The sequence below is a fragment of the Melanaphis sacchari genome, unplaced genomic scaffold, assembly GCF_002803265.2.
Source record: "Melanaphis sacchari strain LSU unplaced genomic scaffold, SCAv2.0 Contig141_pilon_pilon, whole genome shotgun sequence".
Classification (NCBI taxonomy): Eukaryota; Metazoa; Arthropoda; class Insecta; order Hemiptera; family Aphididae; genus Melanaphis; species Melanaphis sacchari.
The window spans coordinates 328,397-338,591 of NW_020270600.1; the positions used below are offsets into that span (position 1 = coordinate 328,397).

At 26.7% G+C, this 10,195-nt stretch overlaps 2 protein-coding genes across 4 annotated transcripts; one reads left to right on the top strand and one right to left on the bottom strand.

Moving 5' to 3' along the window:
• The first annotated feature begins 568 nt into the window (after positions 1-568).
• On the top strand, positions 569-5,059 carry LOC112591701 (microprocessor complex subunit DGCR8-like). Of its 3 annotated transcripts, none has more exons than XM_025335600.1 (12): positions 569-831; positions 1,208-1,489; positions 1,759-1,843; positions 1,915-2,063; positions 2,133-2,223; positions 2,289-2,376; positions 2,440-2,558; positions 3,955-4,092; positions 4,162-4,370; positions 4,449-4,549; positions 4,613-4,781; positions 4,855-5,059. In XM_025335600.1, exons 2-12 carry the CDS (start codon positions 1,397-1,399, stop codon positions 5,029-5,031), a joined length of 1,419 nt encoding a protein of 472 aa, XP_025191385.1. In that variant the 5' UTR covers positions 569-831; positions 1,208-1,396; the 3' UTR covers positions 5,032-5,059. The 3 variants fall into 3 exon arrangements, with proteins under 3 accessions (XP_025191385.1, XP_025191387.1, XP_025191386.1); XM_025335602.1 differs by having other exon boundaries at positions 2,133-2,205; XM_025335601.1 differs by lacking the exon at positions 569-831 and having other exon boundaries at positions 1,186-1,489.
• A 1,780-nt stretch (positions 5,060-6,839) lies between these two features.
• LOC112591700 lies at positions 6,840-9,951 on the bottom strand. The gene is made up of 7 exons (XM_025335599.1): positions 9,530-9,951; positions 9,143-9,463; positions 8,771-9,014; positions 8,553-8,699; positions 7,514-7,757; positions 7,141-7,446; positions 6,840-7,075 (listed from the first exon to the last, which is right to left on the bottom strand). Exons 1-7 carry the CDS (start codon positions 9,604-9,606, stop codon positions 6,924-6,926), a joined length of 1,491 nt encoding a protein of 496 aa, XP_025191384.1. The 5' UTR covers positions 9,607-9,951; the 3' UTR covers positions 6,840-6,923.
• Positions 9,952-10,195: the final 244 nt, after the last annotated feature.

Consider the following 10,195-nt stretch of genomic DNA (forward strand, 5'->3'; position numbering starts at 1 on the left):
CCATTATGTCCAATATCTGTTGTCTAGTGTCTGCTAGTTAGTAGTAACTACTACTACTTCTATTAATAATAATATTTATTTCAATAACTAAAAATACTATATAATAATAATTAACATTTTATTGGAATTTCGTCGAACACGTATAACATTTACTTTTTAATTACCTTTTAAGGTAACGTTTTTATAGCTTTAGTCTTTGAAATAGTCGAAAACTAGCTGCCATTGGTAAAAATTACTCTGTCTCTGTAGTCCATACTCTAACACTCAGTGGACTATGGACTATGGAGTGTGAAGTGAGGGGCTGTTAGCTGTAGCCCATAGACATATAAAATATATTAATTTAATATATATTGTTTTATATGTCTATGCTGTAGCCTGTATTATATTGACGACGAAGACTATTATAAATTATAATATTATAGTGTACGGCGAGTTCCAAACCACAGTTGAATGTATGTCCTTCCCATACATATCATAACCGTGGTAATAGTAAGTTAGTGTTATACAAATCTATGACCACGGTCTTATATACTTGTAATTCATTTTTGGTTATACTTAGTTATGTTATTACTTAATAGTTAATACCTAATACTTGTTTGTTTTGTTTCCTCAGTAGACATTACTACGTTAGACAATAAGTAATAACTCAATGCCCAATGGCCAATTGCCAATACCTTGTGGGCTGTGGTTTGTGAATTGTTGATTGAAGTCAAATTCCTGACATTCTCCGAGATTTAGATAATTTCTATATTATACCTGCAATTTATTATTTATACCGCCGTTTGCTGATCAAGATTTTTTTACTAACTACTAACCAGACGTAGTTAACTAGTGAGTACCTACTGGCTACTGCTTGTTTACCTATAAAATATTTTTCGTAAATACACTTTACAGTCATTAATTTTAAATCTTAATCGTGAACATTTTTTATTAGTATTAATAATCTTCAAAAAATTATTAAGTTTCAATGTAAATCATGATATTGAATAATAACTTATACTAAATTAAGAAGTTATTATTAATTCTATTGTATAATTCTGTTCACAACTTCCGTAATTTTCTAACTTTCTAACGTGATTAAGTTTAGTATCGTATTAATTGCTATTAACAGTTACACATAGTACATATTACTACCACTATGCCACTGTTTGTAATATAAAATTAAAATACTAAAACGTTATTTAGTATTAATTTGTTGTGTGTCTAGTCTTAAGATAGGTGTCTGTACGTCGTGCGTCAACTATCGTTTGTACTGTGCAACAATTTTTATATCGCAGCTAATCTTAGTTAACGCTGTCGTATTGACACCTCTCATACATACGATAAGTTTGCTGTCAAATTCACTATTGCCAATTTGTAAAAGACTTCTGGTAACATATCATCCATTTGCACGCTGATGATGTCTGAAACCAACATCTCTAGCTCCAGAGAAGAAAATACAAATATTGAATCCATGTCAAATTTATGTGAAAGTGATGATCAGCAACAGGTACCTGTAATACTTATTTTTTTATCGCTTCATCCCTGTGGTGCATTTAAAAATCTAAATAGCACGGGATTAATATTTAAACAAATCAAACTACAAATATTTTTTTGTTTAAGCATAATTCATACTTATAAAAAAGATTTAATAGATTATAATGAAATATCTAACTGCTCTATCTGTCTCCATAAATATATATTGTAAATATATATATATATTATCTATTTAATAGTATATACTTGATCTTTTGATAATGTATTGATTGTTTTATTTAGACTACAATTTCTACTGAAAATGTAACTGTGAAATTTGAAAATCAAAACACTGAAGCAACTTCTGAGGATGGATATATAACATATGGTAAATTTAAACATTTTTCAATTAACTTTTCCTCATGACAATTTATCATTATCAATGTTTATACTTTTTAGAGTTAGATGAAGATGGATGTATTGATGAAGATTTACCTGACGGATGGATAAAATGTAAACATGACAGTGGGATGCCAGTTTATTTAAACGAAGAAATGAAAGTTTGTTCATTTTCTAAACCATATTTTCTTGGAGTTAATAGCCTCAAAGTAAGGACTAATATTTTAAAATAATATTATATATATAAACAAATTTAATGTATTCTTTAATTTTTATAGAACCATAAAATTCCAGTGGCAAATATTCCTTGTTTAGATTATAAACTAAAATTAGAAAAAATGAATGCAGAAAGTAATGAAGAGTTGAACAGTAATACTTATATTAAATATCTATTATACTGAGTCTTATTTATGATCTTTTAAATTGTTTTTTAGAATGCCCTATAACATTAACCCATGAACAGTATAGAGAATATTGTAGCAAAATATTCAAATTCAAAAATATTAAATTTATGAGATTTAGGTAAAGAAATTATTTTATTATTTAAACTGCAAAATGTTAGTAATAATTATATATCATGTTTAGTTCTTGGGATAAACGACGTGAATATATTAGAATGGTAAAAGCTGATCGAAGACGTAAAGATCTTCCAAAATTAAAAGACAAGTCTCATTTAATGTCATTTCCAGTTCAAGAACCAGATGGTAAGTAAATCAAAATACATAATTATTTTTACTATTTATTACAAATATAACTAAATTCCTGATATATCTATGTATTAGATTCTTGTAGAATTATTTGATTACTTATTAACTTGTAAAGTGTATTTGCATGCCTCTATCTAAAACTTATAAGTTCTGTTGATAATCACTATGTAATTTTTTTAAATTATTTGTATGGTAGATCAATCTTTTACATTACAATAATTGTTAAAGCTATATTAGATTTTCATAGTCTCTTCTCCATTTTTTATAATAAATTTCTTATCATGTATAACTTATAGATTTTCTTTCATTTCTTTCCCTAATAAAATTTAAATTTTTTTTCTCATTCAAATAGTTCTATTTTTTTTTTTTTTTTTACATTTTACTATACTGATTATGGTATTATGGTAGAAATAGTCTTATTTACCATATTAAAGCATTCTTGGAGGGGGGGGGGGGGGGGTAAACTGTGTTTGTAAAAAAGTCATGCTTTTAGAAAAAAACGTGACTCAATCAATACAGACTTTTATTATTTGTGTTCAATTGTTTTTATTTGTTATCAATTCTTTGTAACTAATAATACATACCATGGATATTTTATTTCTTCATATCTATGAAATATTGGTCGCTTGATTTAAAAATTTATTGTGCCTCCTTGATCATCAAAATTTGAACACAGTTATGATTCACTGTCTGATACTTTTAAATAATGTGTAAGCATTTTAACTTCTCTTAATTTGTTAATAGTATTATTTTTTATTTACTTTATTACCATGATTTATTGTATTATCTATCATAAAATACTCCACGCTGTTCTATGGGATACAAATCCCATCATATTATATAAATATATAATATTATCTTGAATTTACATCTATGAATCTTCTAACCATTATGCTAAAAATAAAATAAATAATTATTTTTATTCTTAATTGAAGTTCTGTAACTACAAATAATATTTGTAGTAAATAATTATTAGTTACACTTAACATTGTTTTTGTTTTTAGACTGATTGATTATGTTAAATGTAAAATAATGACTTCACTGCCAAGTGCTTGATAATCAATAATCTTAATTGTATACATGCAATGCGCTTGTCATGTAGCCTGTAGGAAAAAATCATTAAGGTTAATTCCCCATGAGTCAAGTTTATAAAGTATTTTTACATTGAATACTTCTATTAGTTATCATATCATAAGTATGTTTTATAAAACTGATGTTTTTGTACAAAATTCCTTCCCTACTAATCTTATGACAAATCTGAAATATTTAGACCGAGTTTGCATAATATATGTCAATTATATTACGTTAATTTATTATTCTGTTGTATAATAAATAATAATAAAATTATGATTTTGTATAGTTTGTATGATAGTGTTAAATTAATATATTTCAGTTAAAAGTGATTGTAATACATCCAATCCTGATGATCAGTGGACTATTAATCTAAATGGTAAAAGTTATGTTAGCATATTGCACGAATACATTCAACGTGTACTCAAAACACAGCCATCATATGAGTTTAAAGAACTTGGTTGGTAAAAAATACTAAATTATAAATTTCATAAATGTAAATCATTAACTGTATGTTGTTATGTTTTAGAGAATGCTAGGTATCCTTATTTAGCCACAGTAATTTTAGATGGCATGCAATATGGTATCGGTATTGGTTCAAGTAAAAAACAAGCTAAACTTGATGCTGCTAGAGCTACACTAGAAATATTGTTACCATCTGTCAAAAACCATATCCAAATTAACCGTAGACATGCAATGAATGAACGTCAAGGTTGTAGTAATTTTGATGGAGATGTAGTAAGTACATTTAAATCTATTAACTAGTATCAGTAATTTACTAAGTTATCAGTTAATTCTTACATCACAATATTTTAGCTTTTTGATAAACTAAACATTAAAGACTCTAGAATACCAGAATTTTGTGCCCAAGCTGCTGAATCTATGCCATATGATATGTTGCAAATTTGTGTTAAAAGGTATTTTTCTATTTTTTAAATTAACTACCTTGTTAATATTTATTTGGATTTGATGAACTATAGAAATTTTGGTGAAGATGCAAATGTAAAGTGTGAAATGCAAAGTATGCAAAGTGGATCTGATTCTGAGATATTTTACCGTTGTACCATGACTGTCAAGGAACATTCTGCCACTGTTATTTGTAAAAATAAACGTGAAGGACGCCAAAAAGGAGCTCAAGCTTTATTGAAGGTTTAAAAATACTCTTAAGAATATTTAAAAATTAGATATGTACTAAATTTGTCTTATATATACATATATATAGGTACTACACCCTCATATTAAATATTTTGGGTCTTTATTAAGATTGTATAGCCATCAAAACGTTGGAAGTGGCTGTGAAAAAAAATTAGATGAACCTGGAAATCAAAGCCCAAAGCCTAGGAGTGGTCCAAATTATGAAATACTAAAAAAACTGAGAGCAGAAATGTCCAAATTATAATTAAGTAATAGAAATAAATGTTAAATTAACAAACATAGTTTAGTTATGCCAAAAAATAATTTTAGTGTAGAATTTGATGTATTTTTAATTCTCTTATTTTAAATCGATAAACTTTAATACAATTATGCATTCATTTTATTTTATTTATTTTTTATAAACTACATTTAACAAATCTCAAATTAATTTCATAGTTAACATTTTTGTTCTTTAGTTGTAGATCTAAACTTGTGGTGTTTTAAAATTATAATCAATTATGTAAAATAATCAGTCCTTCTAAAGTGTCAGATTTACCACTGTGCAGATACTTAATCATTTGCCACTAAGTCATTATCTTAAAGCAACAAGTTATAAATGAAATGTATTAATTTTATTCTTACTATAAAATAATAACTAGCTATACATTTCACTTATTGTTTAGTTTTTTTTTCCTTTTAATCATTAAATTGAGTGCCATGTTTTTTTTATTTATTTTGTATTATTATTATTTTGACCTAAATTATAACTGTAAATATCTTTGGTTTGAATTAAATAAATATGAATACAATAAGTGTATGACTACTCGACTACTAAATTTATTTTAATACAAGTCTTTTAAATCACTGTTACATTAGAAAAATTTATGTAAAAATCAAATGCCTATCTTAAAACCTAAACATCTCTAATAACACTAACCAATGATAGGAACTTTGATTTCTAATGAACATAAGAAAATTTAGAATACTGAAGCTGTTATGAGTTATAAGTACTATAGAAATTTAAAATACCTAATTTTAAATTATCAAATTCTAAAAATGAATTCTCAAATTGTTTTCAAAAAACTATTCTTGCATAACTTTAAAATACAATGAAAGTATTGTAGCTTACAAATGTACTGCCAACATTTCAAAAAAATTATCTAGTGTGATAGTGTGAATGAAATTAATAAATCTATAAAGATAATGTACAATAAATCCAATACATTCTATTAGTTTAAATTTATATTTAGAAGTTATAACTGCCAATGGCAATACTAATAGATTGTATACCTTTAATCTTATCTATTGTGCTTAAATAAAATTTTATACTTAAGTATTACTAAAAAATAGAATTGAAAATCCAAACATTAGATTTGTATTTAGTGACAAAATTAATGATTTAATAATTTTTTATTAATAGTGAGTTCTCTTCAAATTTAATAATAATATTACCCCATCTACTAGATAACAAACTAGAAGTAAATAAACTGTTGGCTTACCTAAAAGATATGATTTATAAATAATTTTAAATTTTTGTTGTATTCTGTTTTATAATTTCATAAAAAGGTATAAAAATAGTACAATGTAGGAATGAGATAAAAAACAACTAGAAGATTTTTCAAAACAAGTACAAGTATTAAACACTTAGTTCAATTTTTATAATAATCAAACACTGTATGTAATGTAATACTGATTGCAATTTGGTTGGTATTAAATTATTTTTTATTATCTATAATATATTATCAAAAATCTGCATACAATATACATCATAACAATTTAATGCTATATTTATAATACATCACTTTCAGTTCATGATAAACATAAATGTTTATTTTTTACACTTGAAAGGATTATATTTTGTTAGTTTAAATTTGAATGTCAGAAATCAAAATTTTTATTTTTGTCAATCTAAGTTAACTACACTATTTTTATAAACATAAAATATATTACACTAATATTTTGTTGGTAACATTTATTGGTTTAAAAATTATTATTTTATTTTACATTCTTATGAAATGTTATATTCAAATATAGATTACACAATAAAATACATAAAACAAAAAAACAATTTAACATTCATTCAAGTATTAAAAATATCTTGACAGTTATAACTTATATAAAGATAATAAATAAATACCTTTATTTCATGGTACTTATCTATAGTTCTGGCACAGATTTCAATTCATGGCTATAATTTGATGATGTTTTCATTGCTAAAGTTATACCACTTTTATAATTAGCCGGTATGACAATATGATTAGTAAATTTGACATTTTCTTTTTCTTCACGTAAAAGATTTACCACTTGTCCTGAAAAAATAGTTATAGTGAGTTATTTCTGATGACGAAAACAGAAATTATCCAAGTATAAATACCTAACACATTAAATCTATGCCAATGTCGACTAGGATGTGTGGCCAAAGACATGAGATCTGTTTGAGGGGTCCACCTGGACAATATATCAGCTCTTTTAATCATCAATGAAGATGGAGAAAATAATTGTGGAATTAACGACTCCATGCATGATACGCTCAGTGGATTTGTTAAGTAAATTTGAGCAAATTCTGGACGTAAGGGATTGTACGATACTCCATAGACCATTTGATGGTGCCAACTATCTGGCACAAGAGAAGGTGGCACATTTGCACGTTGGAGGTTTAATGTCAATATGGGAACAGCACCTATAATAAATTTATAAATAATATAAAATCATAAAATTATAGTGGGCATTTCTAGTTATCTAACTACCTTTTTTTATCCAAGTTGCAAGCCATGGAGCTAGAGGTAAATCCAAATATTGATTAGTAGCAAAAAACCTAGCACTGACTTGTGAATCTGTTGCAGTTTCCAAAGTTCTAACTAAATCTTGGGGCATGCAACCAGCTACAGCTCGAGATTCCAAATAGGGAACAAGTGCAGCAGTCTCATTACGTAAACGGGTACCAATAATCTGAACTATACGGTCTAAGTTGAATTGTGTTCTTAGAGCCAACTAAAATATATTTACAATAAAATAATTCATACAATAGGATAAAATGAATAGAAAATTACAATTAAATTGTCATGTTATAAGAAGTATAGGGCATTTATTAATATATAGTAACACATTTATTTTAAAATCTTAATTATTTCAAATAATAATAATAATAATAATATTTTTTCTTAATTATTAAGTTCAAAATAACAATTTATTCTACATTGAAAATTGTCAAACGTATTAATCAAACATTTAATAAACTTGCAAAAACCACTAAAAAAACTTCAATTTTTCTCATTAATAAAATTGCTTTTTATTCTCCCTCTCAAAATATACAATTATCTAAAAACAATTTGGTCGATTAGCAGCATTGTACATACTACACTCTGGCAACTCTGGCTAACCTGGCACTCTGTTAGTTTTCACTTTGCAAAATGATATGTTATTAGGAAAACTATTTTAAGTACTTACCAAAAAAACGCTAAATTTTTATCATTACTTAATTTTTTATTTTTTAACTCTTAAATATAAGAGTCATAAGAAACATTAATGTTAAAATGTTTTGCAAGCAGTAAGATTAACTTAAATAAGTCACACATTTTATAATACTACCTTGACCAAAATAAATTGTTATTATTTGCATAAGCTAAAATATTTCTTACACCCCCAATTATATCTTTGTGTATGGCAAGAATGCATATAAATAAAAGCTAATAATATTTAAAATAATTTCAATTAAAAATATGTCATGTTATGTTATTCAGTATAAAATTTACTCCAATTATAAACTATTTAAATTGCTAAACTTACTAGAGTATTTACAACTGCAGTTGCCCCACACGCTGATACACCAATTTGGTTTACTTGAAGCTGAGCTGCCTCTTTTTCTGACCATACCATTTCTTTAATCCAAGTTAAATCATCAACACGCATTCTTTTCATTTTTTGACATACCTCCTGATGAAAAATATTTAACATTAATAAAAAATAATCATTATATGAATTAGGTACTAAACATTTTGTTTTACCGTTGTATCAGAATTGCGTCTCATACATCCATTACGTTCTTCTTTACTAACAGGGAGATTAGTATTAAGAGCCCTTAAATGCAAAGTGGGTACATTTGAATTTGATATTGGTAATCGAGGGATTGGATTTGAATTAGTTGGCTCACGCATCACACTATTTGTAATATTAAGATGGTTTTCTTGTAAATTTGGACCTATATCGGAATAAGCAGTCAATAGGTCTTTTATTAGCTGCATTGTACCACTGATGAACAAAAAAAAAAAAAGTAATAATTATTTTTTATTTATCTATAAATAACTTTCAATATAATATAAAGCCAATTACATAAGCATATGGCATGTAACATAAAAAACTTTTTTTTAAAAATATACTTTGCATTATTGGCCATTGGTTCAGTACTCTCTTCATCTTCAGATACATTGTTAACAGTAGGTTCAGGTTCAAAGTCCATTTCTAAGTAATCCATCAAAGGCGATGTACTTCTATCATCTATGGGTAAATTTTCAACTGCCGGCTCTTGCCGATCACCACGATAAGTGTAAATACAAGAATCGTTATCTGAATCACTATCTTCTTGGTCACAATGTACCAAACTAGCAGCAATCATGTGGTCATGTTGTTCGGGGGTATCACAATCAAGACAACTTTCAGTATTAGGACCATCATGGCTGTGAGCTACATTGTTATTTAATCTAGAACGATACCAAAGCACATTTTTAAATGGTTATTAATGAATTTTAAATTTATCACTCAGTTACCTAGACGATTCTTTTTGATCAGATAGCACTCCACGGCTTGAGCCAGGTCGGTGTAATTCTTCGTCGCTGTTGTTCATGTTTACTATCAAGCGTATCTACGCCACTATGGCACGTCTTGCTTGGCCGTTCTGGCCGATAGCGAACCGAACATTATGCAGTAATAATATTTACAAACAATAATAATTGCTATAATTGTGACCTCCTGTTTATAGTTGTAATTAAATTACATTTCGTCCAGGAATATTGTTAACCATGCGTATCTTAGTATTCATAGACGATCGACGACACATAAACGAAGTGCAATAGTGCGTAGTATATAGAATTGTATATAACACTAAAACATTATGATCTTATAAATTAATACATATTTTTTTATACTATATTTGTAATTTATATCTTATAAGTTATAAACATTAAATATTAACAATAACAACAATCTTAAGAGACTTTGATAACGATGTCTGATCATTGATCAACTCTTGATAGTTGATATCTAAAGCCACGGCCAATAATAAATTTATCTCGTTTATGAGTTTACGACTCGTTGACCGTTGAGCCATAAACTATTATGACAAAATATTGTGATTTTTCACACTTTGTAGCTAAACTCGACTATAATAATTATATCTTAAATCGTGATGTTAACAATTAGCCAGATCGGTTTTA

What these genes read in the sequence shown, in the direction of transcription:
- LOC112591701 (XM_025335600.1), top strand. Translation starts at nt 1,397, where the DNA reads ATGATGTCTGAAACCAACATCTCTAGCTCCAGAGAAGAAAATACAAAT. An exon ending in ATTAAATTTATGAGATTTAG is followed by an intron (nt 2,377 to 2,439) that starts GTAAAGAAATTA and finishes TATCATGTTTAG; the next exon opens with TTCTTGGGATAAACGACGTG. An exon ending in ATATGAGTTTAAAGAACTTG is followed by an intron (nt 4,093 to 4,161) that starts GTTGGTAAAAAA and finishes GTTATGTTTTAG; the next exon opens with AGAATGCTAGGTATCCTTAT.
- LOC112591700 (XM_025335599.1), bottom strand. Translation starts at nt 9,606, where the DNA reads ATGAACAACAGCGACGAAGAATTACACCGACCTGGCTCAAGCCGTGGA. An exon ending in GACGCAATTCTGATACAACG is followed by an intron (nt 8,700 to 8,770) that starts GTAAAACAAAAT and finishes ATTTTTCATCAG; the next exon opens with GAGGTATGTCAAAAAATGAA. An exon ending in TGCAACTTGGATAAAAAAAG is followed by an intron (nt 7,447 to 7,513) that starts GTAGTTAGATAA and finishes AATTTATTATAG; the next exon opens with GTGCTGTTCCCATATTGACA.